Here is a 19,978-nt window from a genome sequence, read left to right on the forward strand (position 1 = left end):
ACCAGCTTCCACTGCCCTATCCTTGTTGGAACAGCAATATTTGTGTGTGCATTTTTTTAAAAAAAACATTCAAATAACAGATGTTTTAGAGTGGACCTATCTGCCCACTGGACTGCAACACACAAAGTCACTTTGTTTGAAATTATTGAAGATTCAACAACCAAGAATAATTGTATTGATGAGTTCATTAAATAACAGAGTCTAGAACCCCTTTCTCCACCCTTGCTGAAACCCAGATATTTTGGACTACAAATCCCATCGCCCCTTTGCCATTGGCCATGCTGACTGAGTTGAAGTCTGATACATTATGCAGGGTACCAGACTGGGCAAAGCTAATCTATTCTAGGGTAATAGAAAGCAAGTTTTCAAAGTTACTTACCTGCAAAAAGGTGCATGTCTTTTCTCTGTGCAGCTTATTAGCGAGCTTCAATATACAGTATAGGGTGCACTACTATTAATCTCAGTATTGAATGCCTGGAATCTTGAATGAAGGTCTTCAACATCATCAAAGTGAAATGTCTGCATGGAAGAAAGAAGTCCTAAGTCATCAGCACGGCAGCCATTCAAATTTATGCCAATTAAAAAACAGACTGCACAACCAACTTTCTGGTCTCCTAATGACACATATACAGTACAGTACGGTTGCTGTGTAGGTTTGTCATTGCTTTCCTCCCAAGAAGCAGGCGTCTTTTAATTTCAGGACTGATGTCACCATCTGCAGTGATCAAGGAGCCCAAGAAAGTAAAATCTCTCACTGCCTCCATTTCTTCCCCTTCTATTTGTCAGGAGGTGATGGGACCAGTGGCCATGATCTTGGTTTTTTTGATGTTGAGCTTCAGACCTTGTCGACAAAGGTCCATATAGTTAAAGCTATGGTTTTCCCAGTAGTGATGTATGGAAGTGAGAGATGGACCATAAAGAAGGCTGATCGCCAAAGAATTGATGCCTTCGAATTATGGTGCTGGAGGAGACTCTTGAGAGTCCCATGGACTGCAAGAAGATCAAACCTATCCATTCTGAAGGAAATCAGCCCTGAGTGCTCACTGGAAGGACAGACCGTGAAGCTGAGGCTCCAATACTTTGGCCACCTCATGAGAAGAGAAGACTCCTTGGAAAAGACCCTGATGTTGGGAAAGATTGAGGGCACTAGGAGAAGGGGACGACAGAGGACGAGATGGACTTCCGGTTCGTCGCGGCGGTGAGAAGGACGCAGGGACTTTCGCGTGCCGAGGTCCCTGGCTTCTCGGAGGGGGGGGAAGTCCGCAGAGCGAGCGGACTCCCCGTAAAAACATCGGATCGAGAGTTCCGATGACTCAGGAGCCCAGCGGCCGCTCCGTTTGGCGGATCCCCCGCCGCCCGAGAGCTCAATAGAGCGATCGTGAGCCGGCGGGGTTGAACCGCGGGAGCCATTTTGGGCTACATCTTACCTCCAGGAAGCGAAGCTCCGAGTCCTGACCCGGCAAGCGGCGGATTCTTCCGATTTGAAACTAAAGATTCCTAAAGAAGTAAGTGGAACTTTGATTTGGACCCTAAATTTGCTGATTGGAAAATAGGAGAGACTTTAAAGAAACGGAAGCCGGTCTCTTCCTAATGGGAAACTGGGAGGCGTTTGGAAAAAAAAATCCTAAGCCGAATAACAAAAGAATTTGAAACTGTGGACCCGAGAGGGAAAAAAGACTTTTTGGAACCATCTCAGCCCCTGAGTCCGGCACCCCTTGAGGTACAGCGGTATTAAAGTGAAGAGCGTTTTGACAGCTGTCAAAAGCTGTCAAACTGTCAAAAGACTGGGTGGATTGATTGCACTGCTGTGAACAAGAAAGATTGTTTGAAATTGTTAAAGAATTATTTAAATTGGAAGTAAGAATGGATTTGGGACTGTGTTAGGAACTAAGAAAAAGAACAGCCAAAATGGAGTCGATCGTCTGAGAAAGGAATTTTCCAGTACCCATTGTTCCCTACACCCTGTTTATCTGCGGTTACGAGAGGTATGAAAACAAAACTTTCTCGAGCCTTCCAGGAGACTGTGCTGAACTACTTGCTGTCATGGGAAGATTTCTACAAGGATCGGCAACATCCCAATTCACCACCAGTTGAGATTGAAGTCCAAGTCCAGGACTTAGAGGTTAATCCAAATTTGGAGATTATTGACTCTGAGACTGTGGGTGATAAGAAACAACTCGAAGAGGACTTGGACTATGACAAATTTGTTTGGGATGAAGCAAAATATGATCTCCAAAAGGGAGAAAAACAAGTAGAACAAGAAGATGAGAGACAAAGAGACTTAAAGTCTAATGGAATTGAAGATCCTGGAGGAGTTAAAATGTGGAGTGGGGTTTTTGTGGGATGGGAAGGACAGGGGCAGAGGGGGGCAAAGGTCTGGAGATGGATCTGGGAAAGAATGGGTGTGGGGTAAAAACTTTAGTTAAAAGGTATTGTTTTGGTCTCTGAAAGACGGTTTTCAAAATCTTGGCTTGACAATGGAAACGCTGAACCAATTGGGGGGGAAAGACTTGGGGAGAGGAGATGGAATATAAATAAGAAAGAGAAAAAAAGTTATGTTTCCTTAAGGGAGTATAAGAATGGTTGGGAAAGAACTTTCAAGTGATTGTAAATTATTGTAGGTTAAGTGAGGTATTTAGGCAGAAAGCTGCCCACCCTCCTCTCCTTATTCTGAGGCACTCAGTGGCAGGGGGTGCCCAGATGGGTGAGGAGAAAATGGAACCTTGGAAGTGCTGTTGCCCTGCAGGTTCCTCTTGTGGCAGGAGGGGACCTGTGGGGGGACAGCATGAAAAAGGAGGAGGATTGAGTTAATATTATAAGATTAAGATTTGAAGCTGAGTTGGAAAATTCGCCACAAGTAATTAGATTTTGTTGGAAAACCATGAGGAAGACTACCGAGGGAGTCGCAATTAAGATGTTAAAATAATAAGAACTGGGAAGTTTGAATTCTTCCCAATTTTTTCTTTTCTTCTGTTTTTTCTTTTGTCTTTTCTTTTTTTCTTTTTTCTTTTAGGTTTGTTAATATGATTATGAAAGAGTTGGGGGATGCAGATCCCCATAACTCTTCCCTACCTGTTCTCTCAGTGGCAGGGGGGGGATATGGGGGGAGGAGGGAGGGGGGAAGCAGAACTCAATTCATAATTGGACCCCTTTGATTCTTAAAGCACACGGGTCCTACTGGTGGCAGAAGTGGACCGGTGTGTGGAGGGAAAACGAAGGGACAGTGTTATATTGTATGTCTTGTTTCATAAAATCAATAAAAATTTCTTTAAAAAAAAAAGAGAGATGGTTGGACAGTGTTCTCGAAGCTACGAACATGAGTTTGACCAAACTGCGGGAGGCAGTGCAAGACAGGAGTGCCTGGCGTGCTCTGGTCCATGGGCTCACGAAGAGTCAGACACAACTAAACGACTAAACAACAACAACAACGGTTGCTGTGTGTCGGAACCATTGTCAGAGAAAGGATGACTGCATTTAGAGTTCTTTTCAAAGGGGAGGGGGCTCTAAAGCTCTTTTACTAATAGAGATACAAGAGAAAAACGGGGGACTCTCCAAAAGCTTTTAAGTATTTATAAGGCATGGTCTTATTCAAAGCGGCTTTCAGGAGCTAGAAATAGAAAAAAAATAAAACCACCTATTATTTCCCTGACAGGGAGTAGATAGAGGGGAGATGTCAACTATAATAGAAAATAAATGGGACAAATATTCTGAAATAAATGAAAACTGTTGCTGTTTTATCTATTTGAATGTGTTGTTTTGTTTTTACATAAGTGTTTGGTTAAGCCAGAAATAATGATTTATTTAAGTTTTTCTTCGTTTACAAAAGTAAAGTCTTTTCTACAGATCGGTTACATTTGTTATGCGACATTAGTGTTGAGCACAGTATAAGGTCGGGGAAGATGTGGGGGTAGAGGAGGGGTGGTGGTGAAACATATTCTTTTTTTTTATGGTGTACAGGTGGGGGTTTGTGTTAGCGTCAACTGGGTAGGTTCTCTTTCAATTCACTTGTTACATTTCCTTGGTAGTGAGAGGAGGAGGAGAAGAAGAATAAGAGATTGGATTTTGAATTCCCACTTTATCACTACCCAAAGGAGTCTCAAAGCAGCTAACATTCTCCTTTCCCTTCCTCTCCCACAACACACACTCTGTGAGGTGAGTGGGGCTGAGAGACTTAAAAGAAGTGTGACTAGTGTGACTAGCCCACGGTCACCCAGCAGCTGCATGTGGAGGAGCGGAGAAGCGAACCCGGTTCCCCAGATTACGAGTCTACTGCTCTTAACCACTACACCACACTGGCATAGGAATTGTGGGAGGCCCAGGGTGTAGTTGATTGGCTGCAGTGGGTTTTAATTAATTTATTAATGTTGATATTAGCTACTCTTGTTTTCCTCATTCTTTATTGGACCTATTCATAAGATTTTGGTAATTTCTGCATATATTTTCTCTCTATTTTTATTGCTTTGCTCCCTGCACTGGGACTGTAAACATTCAATGAACGGAGTGTTACAAAGACTCTAAATAAATAAATGACATGTGTGGCCAATAAATGACATGTGTGGCCACAGAAAGAAGGAGGAGCAACTTTATTGTAGCACCTTTACCACACAACAATACAAACAAAACTAAACACTCTCATGACAGCCAGAACAGCAATATTTTTGGATATCTTCTAATACGCATCTGAATCCAAACAAAACCTCCTGCTATGTGGGCTATTGTAAATGTAAAGGGTTTTAAATTATTTCTAAACGAACCTTCTTAAGAAAATAGCCAGAAATCTGCACAACAGCTGTCACACACAAAATAGAAATAAAAGCTTTGCTGACCTTTGAGAGCTGTGCTGCTGTTTTTCCCTTGGTCCCCAAGAAAATCATAGCTAGGGCAATAGATATGCTAAAGGGTGAAAAGAAGATGTTGCCTGTTGGGTTGGATTCATTGAACTTTTGGAACAGATCAAGGGCAAAATGTGTGTTTGCATTAGCCAGTTCATCCATGGTGAAATTCTGAAAGACTGAAATCAAATGAAAACTTCTGTTACGTTCTAGTTACAGGCAGGTAGCCGTGTTGGTCTGGTGTAGTCAAAACAAAATTAAAAAATTCCTTCCAGTAGCATCTTAGAGACTAACTAAGGTTTCGTGTGCATGCACACTTCTTCAGATATGTTGTTATTACATATGGCTATTGACAAAAACGAAAGGGGTGCATAAAGCTTATGCGGTGGTTACACTAAATTATTTTTATATATATTCTGTTTTACAATTTCAAACAAACATTTTACATACTTTAACATATCCAATGACTTCCCTTCTTCTCTTTCCATGGTTCATTTTGAATATCTTACATCCCTGCATATTTTACAATAACTATTCCAATTGATTGTCCACTGTTAACATCCATCAACAATTACTTGCTCTGTTGAATTTATCTTAATGCAGCCAGCGTCTTCATACTAAATCTGGTCTTTATTCAGCATTCATTCTGTTCCATTCCTCTTGGTCAGTTTATGGGGATTCCATTAAACCTTTGTTCTTGCTACACTTTTCAATACCATTTCCCCGTCGCATTCCTATGCACCCAAATTCTTTTTAAAAGTGGCTCCGTTGCACTAGGGTAGACAGTGCTTTAAACTAATTTAACTGTGGAGACCTAATTTTCTCAGTCTTCTCTTGAATCCCTCCCGGAAAATACTGGCAGTCCAGAGGTTCACATATAATAATCTCTCACATGGAGTCGCTTGGCTATGGGGCAATCCTGTGCAACTGCAATGTCCGTGTCTAAGCATCAATATTTGATGGGCAAAGCCTTTCCCTGGTTGAGCTCAAACCACCAACCAGGCTGCTTTCATTAACCCAGTCACCACTCACACCAACGTCGCTGAAGCAATGATTTTTCAACACCAGCTTGGTTGGGCTGGTCACGTTGTGCAGATGCCTGATTATCGTCTTCCAAAGCAACTGCTCTATTCCGAACTTAAAAATGGAAAGCGTAATGCTGGTGGTCTATAGAGGTTTAAAGACTCTCTCAAGGCAAATCTTTAAAAAATACAGTATAGTATAAACACTGAAAACTGGGAAACACTGGCCTGCGAGCGCTCCAATTGGAGAAGAGCCTTTACCAAAGGTGTCATGGGTTTTGAAGATGCCCAAAATCAGAACGAAAGGGGGAAAAGTGCTAAGAGGAAGGCACGCTTGGCAAACCCTCACCATGATCAACTCCTGCCGGGAAATCTAGCTCCCCACTGAAGGACGTGTGGCTCCAGAATTGGCCTCCACAGTCACTCACGGACCCACGGTTAAAACCATGTTTATGGAAGAAAATCTTACTCGGCTACGAGTGATCGCCAAAGAAGAAGAATACAAAATATTTCCTCAGGCTGGAACAGTCAAGCACTCTCTCTCTCTCTCTCTCTCTCTCTCTCTCTCTCTCTCTCTCTCTCTCTCTCAGCTGCAACCATTCTGACAAGGCGAGTGCCTCACTGCAGTTTCGGGCAGCGTCGACTGGTGCAGTCCTGGATTACCAAGCAGGCAGAGCACATGAGCCCCATGCCTTTTCGGGCCCCCGGGCATTATTGATTTGATATTGAGAGAAAATTGCAATCAAGTATTTGGAGATAATTTGTGAGGGACTCCCTGAGATTTCAACTGCCCTGAGGCAGGGTTTGATCCGGCACTGGACTCGTGTGGTGCAGAAGAATTGCACAGCGTCTCTGTTTCTGGCACTTACCTGGCTGGGCGACAGGAATAAAAGTCCTCGTAGCCGGTCACTGCTCCTATGCAGCCCTGTAGGAGAAAGTAGGTGTGGGTCGGCAAACTGTTAAGTGTTTGGGGTTGGCTTGGGGAGCAAGCATTGCTCTCTCCAGAGACCTGGGAAGGCTGAGCTGCATCTCAGCTCCCACCCTTCTATGGCTGGAGGGAAGGCAAAGGCCACTGAGGGAATGGGGTGGCTTCACCCTGGCAGGTGGGGCAGCGGGAATTTGGGTAAACATGCTGGGTAGAGGTAATGAGATACTAGAAAAGGAAGGAGGAAACAGCTTCAGAAATTGCCTAGGTGTGTTTTATTGATCTTTCAGGGCCGCCTTTTGTATGTGTGTGTACACTGCTGTGTAATTAAAATTATATCAATGTGGTTTGCAGCAATAAAAACACAAAACTACACAATAAAAACCATTCAAAGCTTAACACCAGACATCAGTTAACCCTTGTGGAAGGATGTATTCTTTTCTTTTCTTTTCTTTAAAAAAACCCCACTATAAACAAAATTAACGGTCAATTATCTTGCATATATAACCCAACAGGGAGCATGTGCATAACACATTATCCAAAGGATTGACCTTTGGATACAAAGTTTCTTTTTTTAAAAAAAATATTATTAAAAATTTCTTGAATTACAAAGATGTTTCTGTTTTGCTTAATATATGTAGGGCTTGATGTCAGCTTTGTTTCCGTTGGTATTCCTTTATTCGCTTGTGTTCTTTTGATGGTGAGAGAGATTTGGGTTGGCCAAGGGTGTAGTTTTTCATTTGTGATTGGCTATGATGGTCTTTGTTTTCATGTGTGAGTGGGGTGGGTGGGTATTTTTGGGTCAGGTTAGCCGTACTGATTTGTATGCTGGTGGTAAATTTTTGTCAGTATCTTGTTGGGCTGCGTGTGTGATAAAGGGGAACCATACCGGGGTGAAGGCATCCTCTTCTATTTGTCCTGTTGGTAATTTCAGCTTGTTGGTTAGTTTTTCTAGTAAGACTGTTTCCCATACTACTTGGTACCACCGGTCGATGCCTACTCCTGACAGGTTCCTCCAATGCCTGGTTATGACACTCCTGATTGCTGAAAGTAGGTGGGTGGATACAAAGCTTTTGATCAAATACAAAATGTAAAAGATTTTAGAAACCCAAAGCATCCATGCTTCTCCTTTTTTAAAAAATGTCCATGGAGTTTTCTTTGCAAAGTACTGGAGTGGTTTGCCTTCTGGCGGTTCCCTCGTTGCGAGAAGCCAAGTTGCAGGGAACTAGGCAGAGGGCCTTCTCGGTGGTGGCGCCTGCCCTGTGGAACGCCCTCCCAACAGATGTCAAAGAGGAAAACAACTACGAGGCATTTAGAAGACAACTGAAGGCAGCCCTGTTCAGGGAGGCTTTTAATGTTTAATAGATTATTGTGTTCTATTTTTCTTTTGGAAGCCGCCCAGAGTGGCTGGGGAAACCCAGCCAGATGGGTGGGGTATAAATAATAATAATAATTATTATTATTATTATTATTTTGTTATCACTCCATATCCAGAATGGACCACTTTCCTTCTAAAAGCCTATAAGAACCAAGGGCGGCCATGGGCAGGATTCCTGCACTGCAAGCAGTTGGAATGTCCCTTCCAACTCCACAATTCCATGAATCTAAGTATCGGGGGGGGGGGGGACTAAAACACGGAAATAAACAACAGTATGTTGTTCATCAGTTTATCCGGTTCAACCGTTTCTTCTACTTTTCATGGAGAAGCAAACCTGCCAAAGAAAAGTACACTTCTTGTTGGGTTGTGGCGGATAAAAAATAGGAAGGGGTGGTCAGCGTTGAAATCCTCTTCCATAATATGTGGAGAGGTACATGTTGTTGTAATAACAACAGCAGTTGCTGCTGCCGCTGCCGCTCCCTCTTCATTCACTTCTATAAATGACTTGTGAACAATATGGGAGACGTAGAGATTCCAGGCTCCTGACATTCCAGAAAAATCTGCCTTGCTGCTGTCCAAGACATCCAGCAGTCTCAACGCTGCCAAGTCATTTTTGAGGTTATAGCTCTCCTCCAGTTTAAATTTAGGCAGATGCACATAAACTACAGTTCTAGTTACAGGTAGGTAGCCGTGTTGGTCTGAGTTGAAGCAAAATAAAAAAATTCCTTCAGTAGCACCTTAAAGACCAACTAAGTTTTTATTTTGGTATGAGCTTTCGTGTGCATGCACACTTCTTCAGATACACTGGAAACAGAAGTGTCAGACCCTTATATATATACAGAGGGTAGTGGGGGTGGGTGGGAATGAGTGATGGGCTTTCCTAAGGTGAGGTGCTTCTGCAGCTGCAATTGAGAGAGAGCACAAAAAATTGCACACCTTAAAATACATATTCATATAAATGAGTGTGAGAAACTATGGAAGGAGACATAAAGTTTACAGCATGCTGTAGTCTCAGACAAAATATCATGAAGATGCTATGTTCTCTTATAATGTACAGAACAGATAAAGAACACTGAGAAATCAGTGATAGCCTCCCACCACAAAAAATAGGTATATTCTGGAACAATACAGCCCTGTAGAAAAGGACTACACATAAAGATGTTTATTGTGCTAATTATTTACAGTGTAGAGACAGCTTTAAAACATGACCTCTCATCCCGAATCAGAATCCGGCAATGGCGTACGTCTGTTCCTACGCTAGCAAAGTAGTCTGGGCACCCCAAAATGCCGCCCCCTTGACCTGCGTTGCAGTGCTGTCCTCATTTCTGGCGCCGGAAGGAGCGATGCCCTTTCAGTTTCCTCCCTCAGCAGTCGGTTCCCTGGCTCTGCAGTATTCCCAAGCGTCTGCCTGCATCCCTCCATCTCTGAGCTTTCCCATTGTTCTTCACTCTGATTTCTCTCCCTCTCCCAGTCTCCTCCTCCCCCTCTGGCTGCTTCAGAACCACTGGTGCTCTCTGTACTTGATGAGGTGGACGTTAGGATGATGGGGGCTGGCTCCCTGTAGGGAGTCCCCCTTACACATCCCAAAATGCCAACCACAATAAAATTGGTACCTATATCCCGGTGGTGGCAGAGCCAAATAAGTCTAGTTTTTCTCCCTTCCCTACAAGGCGCAACACTGATTCTGAGGAGAAGGAAGCTGATTGGAAGTGCCACCCCCTTGTTAGAAGGCATGCAGGTGGGGGCTGGATGAGGGCAGACAGGTTGGTGGAGCACGGACTGCCCCATTCATCTCAATGGACCAGCTTCCACTGCCCTATCCTTGTTGGAACAGCAATATTTGTGTGTGCATTTTTTAAAAAAGCATTCAAATAACAGATGTTTGAGAGAGAGAGAGAGAGAGAGAGAGAGAGAGAGAGAGAGAGAGAGAGAGAGAGAGAGAGAGAATATGAATTGAACATATTGTTCCTGTGCTGCTGCACTGCAGCAACAGCGTTTTGGCAATGTACCATTTGGAAATGTACCATTTGGTATCTGAAGAAGTGCGCATCAGCAGGGCGGTCTCGCCGCCTGCACGATGCATTCGCCTTGCAAGGGGGCGCATCCAGCCTTGCAGCCTCCCATGGCCCAACCCACAGCCAGCGAGATCCGATGCTCAGAGAGGCAGGAAACGTGGCCAGCCAAGGGGACTCGAGAGCGGCTACACTTTCCTGTCCCCCGCCGAGGAGAGCGGAGGAGCAGCGGGCAGTGGCCTGGCGAGTTTCCCCGGTGAGGATCCGCATTCCAGTGCAGGGACGGAGGAGCGAGGAGTCAGAGGTGCAAAGCGGGGGGTGGCAGGAGGGCGAAGCAAGAGGAGGAGGAGGAGAGCCCGTGCCTGGCAGGATCAGCCCCCGAGTCCAGGCAGAGGCTGCAGGGCGCCCTGCAACCCTTCAATAATATAGACGCTGTTGAGCTCAAGGCGCACAATGAGGGGTCCAAGGCAGCTGCTGCTTCGCGATGGAGGCTGCATAGACGCCCACTGATCAGGGCGTACCTGGGGCTTTTGCCGCCCCTCTCCCTGTCCCTCATCAGGGAGCCCCGTCCTCTTCCACGGTCCTCCCTCCGCTCCGACTGTCCTTCCCTTTCGCCTGCTTCTGCCTCCCTTACAGTGGCGGCAAGGTCGATGAGTGGGTTCAGGGGGCGGCAGCACAGGCACAAGCTCACGCTCTCCCACCGGCGGAGAGGGAAGGCGAGGCAGGGGGGTGGGGGGAGAAGAAGAGCATTGCAGCAGGGAGGTCCCCCTCTCATTCTGCCGCCCCGTGGCACCCTTTGCAGGCTACTACTCCTGCCCCCCCTTTCCTCTGCCAGGGCCATTGATAAACCTATAAGCCACCACCATCACCGCATCTTGTGGCAATGATGTCCATCAGATTCATTTAGCAAGGAAATGGCTTCTTTTGCCTGCCCCAAATCAAGGTACACTGTGCCTGCACATGGAGGTTCTGTTGATCAGTCACGGCTAATAAAACAGCTAATAGATTTATTCCCCAGAGAACGCATCCGATCTTTTCTCAAGCTGTCAAAGCTAGTGACCTCTTGGGTCTGCGTGTAAATAAGAGAGAGGGGCTTAAGCCCGTTTCTTTAAAGGTTTTATCTTCCACCTTCCTCAGTAAGACAGCTAAGTTTTCAGATGAAGGCGGAGGGTTGAAGTGGGTGACAGTTTTGAAAATGCAGAGGAAAGGAGGATTCTTTGGAAGTGGCGCCTGGAAATAAATTAATGGTGATAAAAATGTTGAGGACAGTATTGTAAAAGACTAAGGAAGGCAAAATGGAAATTAGTTATTAATGTTCAGATTATTACTCATTTCATTTCTATACTGTACTGCTTCATATTTTAAGGGAAAAAATCTCAAAGTAATTAGAGAGAAATCTCAATGCAGTTTGTGTCCATAGGATGTTGAGAGCATTAAGTCTGTAGATCCAGAGAATTTAAACCCCCAGAGAATCATGGGAACTGTAGTTTATTGCTACAGTTCTCAGCACCCTTAACAAACTGCAGCCCGCAGGATTTCTTGGGTGAAGCCATGTACTTTAAATGTTAGGTGGGTCCGTCACAGCCTTAATTATATACAAAGATCTGTTGTTGCTTTTCCAACATGCTTAAAGTTGCAGCCAGGATCAGCATTCCCTGGCCACTGAACATGCTCAGTGCTCTTACTGAGTTGTTTTTGGATTTCCCTATCACTGCCTTGGTTCTCCCACCCCCAAATATTATTCATACTTCCGTAAACCTTGGGGTTTCCTCGAGTCTTTGGATAACTTCCTCTCATCCATGGGTGGGGTTATTTGGGCGACCTTGTCATTCACAGCCTGAACATCAGAAATAGAAAGAGTAATAATATATTTCAAAATCTGGCTAATGGTTAAAAAAACGTGCTTTTGTTTTTTATTCTTGACTTTTATTCTACACTGGCATTTTACTTTGTGTTTTTTTTTTCCTTTTCCAGCAGGGTAGTGTAAAAATGGAAGAGCAGGGACCGAGGAGACCTATTCGAAGGGAGAGCCTGGAATCCAAAGGAAAGAGATCTCCTGCAGGCCAAGTTGAGACTTTCGGGGATCTTCTGCCTCAGGCAGATTTACGTCAAATTAAGCAGGAGCCAGAGGAGGAGGAGGAGCTGAAGCAGCACTGGGATGCCCAGTGGCAGGATTTCCTGAAGACAATGCAACCCCCTTGTTCAAGCTGGGAAACCCCACAGGCTCCCATTCCTCCCCACTCCGGGGATGGTGTCTTCCTGTCCTCCTTCAAGGCAGCTGCGGATGACAGCCAGTGGCCCAGTGGGAGAACAGGGGAGACAGACCAGACCCTGTTCCCAGACACTGAGGGGCTTCTAGGAAAGGTAAGTGCCCTCCTCTCACCTGGGTTTCCAGCACCTGGCGGTCACAGGTCCACTGCCTGTAGACATGGAAGTTCTGTTTAGCTATGAATATTCCTCCTCCCTGCGCTTTCTCTCTAATCCACTTTAAAAAGGCTTGCTAGACCAAACTTGGGAGGTTTGCAATCACATCTCCTGATGTGACGAAGCAACCACAGGGGACTCTGAATTTCATCAGAGCAGAAGCTACGTCAGAAGAGGGGTCCTTTACTCCAACCCCCGTTTTACTCCTCTAAATTGCCTCCATTCCAAAATGCTCTTTTCTCCCCACTGAGGTAAAAATATTGGCACGTCTTGCAGCCTCAGCACTGCCATGTGTGGTGCAAAAAAGAATAACACTGGCCTACCTTGCAAGGTCGTTGCAAGATTTATTAAGATAATGGCCAGCTTCAGATGACTGAATCGCAGCCTGAAAAAATGCTTTACAAATAGGCACAGTTTTTAAGGATTCTTTGGCAAAGTTACGCTGAAACCTTAGTTGACCCAAGTTTAAAACAAAAATCTGCTGGGCATCAGAAGCAGAATGGATCACTCCAGGAAGGACTCCCACCCAACCTTTAGTGAGAGAGAGCAAAAGAGAAGCACTCTGCATGGGTAGAATCATAGAATCATAGAGTTGGAAGAGACCACAAGGGCCATCCAGTCCAACCCCCTACCAAGCAGGAAACACCATCAAAGCATTCTTGACATATGCATGTCAAGCCTCTGCTTAAAGACCTCCAAAGAAGGAGACTCCACCACACTCCTTGGTAGCAAATTCCACTGCTGAAGAGCTCTTACTGTCAGGAAGTTCTTCCTAATGTTTAGGTGGAATCTTCTTTCTTGTAGTTTGAATCCATTGCTCCGTGTCCGCTTCTCTGGAGCAGCAGAAAACAACCTTTCGCCCTCCTCTATGTGACATCTTTTTATATATTTGAACATGGCTATCATATCACCCCTTAACCTTCTCTTCTCCAGGCTAAACATACCCAGCTCCCTAAGCTGTTCCTCATAAGGCATCGTTTCCAGGCCTTTGACCATTTTGGTTGCCCTCTTCTGGACACGTTCCAGCTTGTCAGTATCCTTCTTGAACTGTGGTGCCCAGAACTGGACACAGTACTCCAGGTGAGGTCTGACCAGAGCAGAATACAGTGGTACTATTACTTCCCTTGATCTAGATGCTATACTCCTATTGATGTAGCCCAGAATTGCATTGGCTTTTTAGCTGCTGCATCACACTGTTGACTCATGATAAGTTTGTGGTGTACCAAGACTCCTGGATCCTTTTCACATGTACTGCTCTCAAGCCAGGTGTCTCCCATCCTGTATTTGTGCCTTTCATTTTTTTTGCCCAAGTGTAGTACTTTACATTTCTCCTTGTTAAAATTCATCTTGTTTGCTTTGGCCCAGTTGTCTAATCTATTAAGGTCCTTTTGAAGTGTGATCCTGTCCTCTGGGGTATTAGCCACCGCCCCCAATTTGGTGTCATCTGCAAACTTGCTCAGGATGCCTTCAAGCCCATCATCCAAGTCATTGATGTAGTTGCACAAATTTACCACCTGTGGTCCTGCACTGGGGGCAAGGCTAACAAACAGGGGAACTGGGAATGTGCTAGTCCCATCTTCCCCTGCATCTGCCACCTGACCTAATTGTCCCAGTTTTCCTCATGATTGGGCCGGCCCTGATGGTGAACTGTGATCTAACCAGGCAGTCTCTTATAAGCCGTAACTAAGCAACTTTCCATTTTGCCCAAACCAGGAAACTACAGCTGCCAGATTTGGAACAAGCCGGGATATTAAGCTAACTTCAAACTGTGTTTGGTCAAAACAGGAAACTCTGGTTGATCAGTGGCTTTGTGGTTTGACTGTTCCCACTGCAGCTCTCCAAGGCTAATTGCTTGTTTGGCAATAAATCTTCAAGTTAATTATGTCTTGTGTACTGTGTTATCCAGCCGACAGCCTTGACTTCTGACACCCAGGGTCTCTGTCAGTCAGCTTCTCTAGCTTTTCAAGATGTCCTTATCGGCATCCCGGTCTCTGTTCCAGGAATTGTGGCCTGTGGAAGATGTGGTTATTAAGTCCCCAAAGTCTGAGCAGGATCCCTTGGACACAGAGAACATCCATCTCTCTGTAAAGGCTGAGGGAGAGAGTGAAGAAGAGGCCAGCTTTCTGGGTAAGGGTTGGGGTCTGGGTCCTTGGGTGCTTTTGCAATTTGCAGAGGGTCCAGCAGAAGCCATTTCCTCTCTCCTGCCTGAAATTCTCAGACAATGGGAATGCCAGAACTTCTGAGTTAGCCTTTTGCAACATAGTACCCTCCAGACATTATGAGATTCCAACTCCCCTCACCCACAGCCAGCATGACCAATGGAATGGTGGGAGTTGTAGTCTAACAACTTCCAGAGCGCATCAAGTTGGAGAAGGATCCTGTGGGAAGACAGCCCAATGTTAAATTCATGGAGAAAGAAGGGGGAGAACCATTACATCTCTAGGAAGCTGACATGCTTTCTGTGATGGAATGATTGACACGGCACAATACTGAATTCCTTCCATAGTTTTCTTCCACATGAGGTTTTGCATGCCATCAGTGTACATAGAGGCATTGTATTTGTAGGCATGTCTTGCACAGTTGTGTGCAGGGAGGGCTAGGAAAAAGTGAATTGTGTAAACTTGCCGATTTTACAGGCTGGGGTTGTGTGTGAAAGGTATAATATTTTATAGCACCCCTGTAATTTTATCAATCTCTAAGCTTACTTGGAGATACTTTGGTACAAACTTGGTACAGATTTCAAAATAAGTACACAAAGCCAACAAAGAGACTCACAAGTTTATAGGGGCACCAGCTTTCCTGGTCAAGAGTCCACTTTGCCCGACTGCAGCCCACAAAAGCTTAGGCCATAATACATTTATCATCCTTTCAGGGCTACAAAAGATGAATCAACAGAAGCATAGTTAATCTATGGACTTCCATTCTACAGGAAGCAGTGACGGCCAGCAACTGGGATAGATTGAAAAAAAGGATTAGACTGATGTGTGTGCTCTGCCCTCGCGGTCCTAGGCAATAATGCTTCTGAATACAGTGGTACCTTGGTTCTCAAATGGTTTAGTAGTCAAACAGCTTGGAAGTAAATGTTCTGGTTTGGGAACTTTTTTCGGAAGCCGAACGTGCTCCGGATTGAGTGTTACACTTCCAATATGAGTATCAAACTTCTATTTTCAGTGCCACACTTCCGTTTTCAGTGCCACACTGAGGTCTGTCTGTTTTTTATATTTATTTTCTGCTTTTTTGTTTTGTTTTTGTGATTGTGTGGAACCCAGTTCAGCTACTGACTGATTGATTGATTGATTGATTGATTGACTGCAGAAATGGATAAAAGCTGCAAAACCAAAACAACAATGGAGATAAAGAAGCAAATTATTTCCTTTTTTATAATGTTTTTATTGAACAAAATTAACAAAACACATTACCAACCCCACTTTTTATACCCTCCTCTCGCTCCCTCCCTCTCCCACCCTCCCGAGACTTCCCTATATATAAAGAAGCAAATTATTTCCAAGCATGAAAGTGCTGTCTGTTTAAGTGGTCTGGAGCTTATTTATTTTGCAGTACAACTTTTGTTTTTGAGATTTATTTTACATTTTTGTTTTGGCGGCTTTTTCAGTTCATTTGTTTTTGTGTCTGTGTCATTGATTGATTGATTGATTGATTGTGTGACTGCGGAAATGGATTAAAGCCCCCCATCCAAACAATGACTATAATCAGTGCAGGTAAGGGGGGGAAAGTAATTTTAATTTTTATCATCTACAATACTGTCTTATTTATTGTTTATTGATTTCATTTTATGGATCAATGGTCTCGTACGATTGCAAAATTCATGTTGAAAGTACTCTTTTAGGATGTTTTTTTTTAAAATCTGGAATTGATTAATCCATTTTGCATTATTTTCTATGCGAAGGCACACTTTTGTTTTGGCACGCTTTGGTTTTGTTACGTACTTCCGGAATGGATTAAGTTTGAGAACCAAGGTACCACTGTACTAGTTTCTGGAAAGCACAGGAAGGCAGAGGGCTCTTGTGTTCAAATCTGCTTGCTGGTTTCCCACAGTCATCTGGTTGGCCCCTGAGACAACAGGATGCTGGATTAGGTGGGCCTTTGCCAATCCAGCAGGCTCTTCTTATGATCTAATATACTGCAATATTCTCACCGTTGCATGTGGCATAACAACACTTAAGTTTTGCTAATTACTAATAGATGATACTGTTACTCGAGCCTGAGATCATTTCCTCACTTGAAAATGAAAAATACAGAGATGTGTTTAAGGAGCCCATTCCAACGAAGATCTGTATTATGAAATGCTGCTGCTTTATTACGTATGAATGGAGTGATCGTGTGTTGCTCTTGCCATTATCTCCTCCGCATTCCTAAAAATTTGGAACATAGCGAGGACAGTGGAGAATGGAGACAGTGTGAAAATAAGAGAAGGTGCACATTGGGATTGACATGTGTTCAGTTTCTTTATTGTTGTTCTTGAAAGTCTAACAGGATTCTCTTTCCTCCCTGACTCCCAAACAGGTGAGGAAGATGACAATCAGAATTCTATGGAGCCACCAGTGAATTCATTGGGAAGGACAAAGAAACAGTTTAAATGCAGGGAATGTGGGATGTGCTTTAGTTACAGTGGAAGACTGAGGACACACCAACGAATTCACACAGGGGAGAAACCATTTAAATGTATGGAATGTGGAAAGAGCTTCAGTCAAAATGTACACGTTAGAAGACATCAACGATCTCACACGGGGGAGAAACCATTTAAATGTATGGAATGTGGTAAAAGCTTCAGTCAAAATGTACACTTTAGAAGACATCAACGATCTCACACGGGGGAGAAACCATGTAAATGTATTGAATGTGGTAAGAGCTTCAGTGAAAGTGGAGCACTTAGAATACACCAACGAACACATACAGGGGAGAAACCATTTAAATGTATTGAATGTGGTAAGAGCTTCAGTAAAAGCGGAGCACTTAGAATACACCAACGAACACACACAGGGGAGAAACCATTTGAATGCATTGAATGTGGTAAGAGCTTCAGTAAAAGCGGAGCTCTTAGAATACACCAACGAACACATACAGGGGAGAAACCATTTAAATGTATTGAATGTGGTAAGAGCTTCAGTGAAAGTGGAGCACTTAGAATACACCAACGAACACATACGGGGGAGAAACCATTTAAATGTATTGAATGTGGAAAGAGCTTCAGTAAAAGTGGAGCACTTAAAATACACCAACGAACACACACAGGGGAGCAACCGTTTAAATGTATTGAATGTACAAAGTGCTTCAGTAACAATGAAGCACTTAGAATACACCAACGAACACACACAGGGGAGAAACCTTTTAAATGTATGGAATGTGGAAAGAGCTTCAATAAAAATGAAGCACTTAGAATCCATGAACGAACTCACACAGGGGAGAAACCATTTAAATGTATTGAATGTGGAAAGAGCTTCAGTGGAAGTGGAGCACTTAAAAGACATCAACGAATTCACACGGGGGAGAAACCATTTAAATGTACTGAATGTGGAAAGAGCTTCAGTCAAAATGCACACCTTAGAATACATCGACGAACTCACACGGGGGAGAAACCATTTAAATGTATTGAATGTGGAAAGAGCTTCACTGAAAGTGGAGCACTTAGAATACACCAACGAACACACACAGGGGAGAAACCATTTAAATGTATTGAATGTGGAAAGGGCTTCAGTAAAAGTGGAGCACTTAGAATACACCAACGAACTCACACGGGGGAGAAACCATTTAACTGTATGGAGTGCGGTAAGAGCTTCAGTCAAAGTGGAGCACTTCGAATACATCAACAATCTCACACGGGGGGGAAACCATTTGAATGTATTGAATGTGGAAAGAGCTTCAGTCAGAATGCACACCTTAGAATGCATATTCATATGAATGAGTGTGAGAAACTATGGAAGGAGACATAAAGTTTACAGCATGCTGTAGTCTCAGAGAAAATATGAAGATGCTATGTTGGTTCTCTTATAATGTACAGAACAGATAAAGAACACTGAGAAATCAGCGATAGCCTCCCTTCCACCACAAAAATAAGTATATTCTGGAACAATACAGCCCTGTAGAAAAGGACTACACACAAGGACGTTCATTCAGTAATAGTGAACGGACTGTGAATGTGCACCTTCCAAGACTGGTCTGCATTATATTTAGTTATGACGGAACTGAAACCTTGGACAGAATGTTCATTAGGGGAAGTCTATTTCATGAAATCAAGATAATGTCATAATAAGGATTATAAACATAATGAACTTTTAGATGCATCCTGTCAGGGTCGTCATGGCTATTCTAGAGTAACTCCCCTTGAGTCCAGTTTGTCTTCAAAGATGTTTATTGTGCTAATTATTTACAGTGTAGAGACAGCTTAAAAACATGACCTCTCATCCCGAATCAGAATCCGGCAATGGCGTACGTCTGTTCCTACACCAGCAAAGTAGTCTGGGCACCCCAAAATGCCGCCCCCTTGATCTGCGTTGCAGTGCTGTCCTCATTTCTGGCGTGGGAAGGAGCGATGCCCTTTCAGTTTCCTCCCTCAGCAGTCTGTTCCCTGGCTCTGCAGAATTCCCAAGCGTCTGCCTGCATCCCTCCACCTCCGAGCTTTCCCATTGTTCTTCACTCTGATTTCTCTCCCTCTCCCAGTCTCCCCCTCCCCCTCTGGCTGCTTCAGAACCACTGGTGCTCTCTGTACTTGATGAGGTGGACGTTAGGATGATGGGGGCTGGCTCCCTGTAGGGAGTGCCCCTAACACATCCCAAAATGCACAATAAAATTGGTATCTATATCCCAGTGGTGGCAGAGCCAAATAAGTCTAGTTTTTCTCCCTTCCCTACAAGGTGCAACACTGATTCTCATGCAGAAGGCATGCAGGTGGGGGCTGGATGAGGGCAGACAGGTTGGTGGAGCATGGACTGCCCCATTCATCTCAATGGACCAGCTTCCACTGCCCTATCCTTGTTGGAACAGCAACATTTGTGTGTGCTTTAAAAAAAAAAAAAGCATTCAAACAACAGATGTTTTAGAGTGGACCTATCAGCCCACTGGACTGCAACACACAAAGTATAACAGAGTGTAGAACCCCTTTCTCCGCCCTTGCTGAAACCCAGATATTTTGGACTACAAATCCCATCGCCCCTTTACCATTGGCCATGCTGACTGAGTTGAAGTCTGATACATTCTGCAGGGTACCAGATTGGGCAAAGCTAATCTAGGGTAATAGAAAGCAATTCTGGTGACCAAGCAAGTTTTCAAAGTTCCTTTACCATCCAGCAAGCGGCTTACCTGCAAAAAGGTGCATGTCTTTTCTCTGTGCAGCCTATTAGTGAGCGTCAATATACAGTATAGGGCGC

General features: G+C 44.2%; 1 protein-coding gene and 1 long non-coding RNA gene across 9 annotated transcripts in view; one reads left to right on the top strand and one right to left on the bottom strand.

Annotated features, from left to right (window-relative positions):
• The window catches only part of LOC118090069 (oocyte zinc finger protein XlCOF6-like), a 57,589-nt gene extending 37,925 nt beyond the window's left edge, over positions 1 to 19,664 (top strand). For 2 of the 8 annotated variants that reach the window (XM_060278002.1, XM_060278012.1), the window contains 3 exons: positions 12,144 to 12,533; positions 14,594 to 14,720; positions 17,118 to 19,664. In XM_060278002.1, coding sequence (XP_060133985.1) covers positions 12,144 to 12,533; positions 14,594 to 14,720; positions 17,118 to 18,544 — 1,944 coding nt within the window. In that variant the 3' untranslated portion in view covers positions 18,545 to 19,664. Of the gene's footprint in view, positions 1 to 786; positions 3,088 to 10,079; positions 10,474 to 12,143; positions 12,534 to 14,306; positions 14,560 to 14,593; positions 14,721 to 17,117 lie in introns of those variants that run through there. The other 6 variants (XM_060278011.1, XM_060278013.1, XM_060278016.1 and 3 more) reach the window with 6 other exon arrangements.
• On the bottom strand, positions 389 to 6,970 carry LOC118090070 (uncharacterized). The gene is made up of 3 exons (XR_009558059.1): positions 6,724 to 6,970; positions 4,827 to 5,011; positions 389 to 519 (listed from the first exon to the last, which is right to left on the bottom strand). It is a non-coding gene; the product is annotated as an uncharacterized LOC118090070 (long non-coding RNA).
• Positions 19,665 to 19,978: the final 314 nt, after the last annotated feature.

The sequence above is a fragment of the Zootoca vivipara genome, chromosome 8, assembly GCF_963506605.1.
Source record: "Zootoca vivipara chromosome 8, rZooViv1.1, whole genome shotgun sequence".
NCBI classification, from domain to species: Eukaryota; Metazoa; Chordata; class Lepidosauria; order Squamata; family Lacertidae; genus Zootoca; species Zootoca vivipara.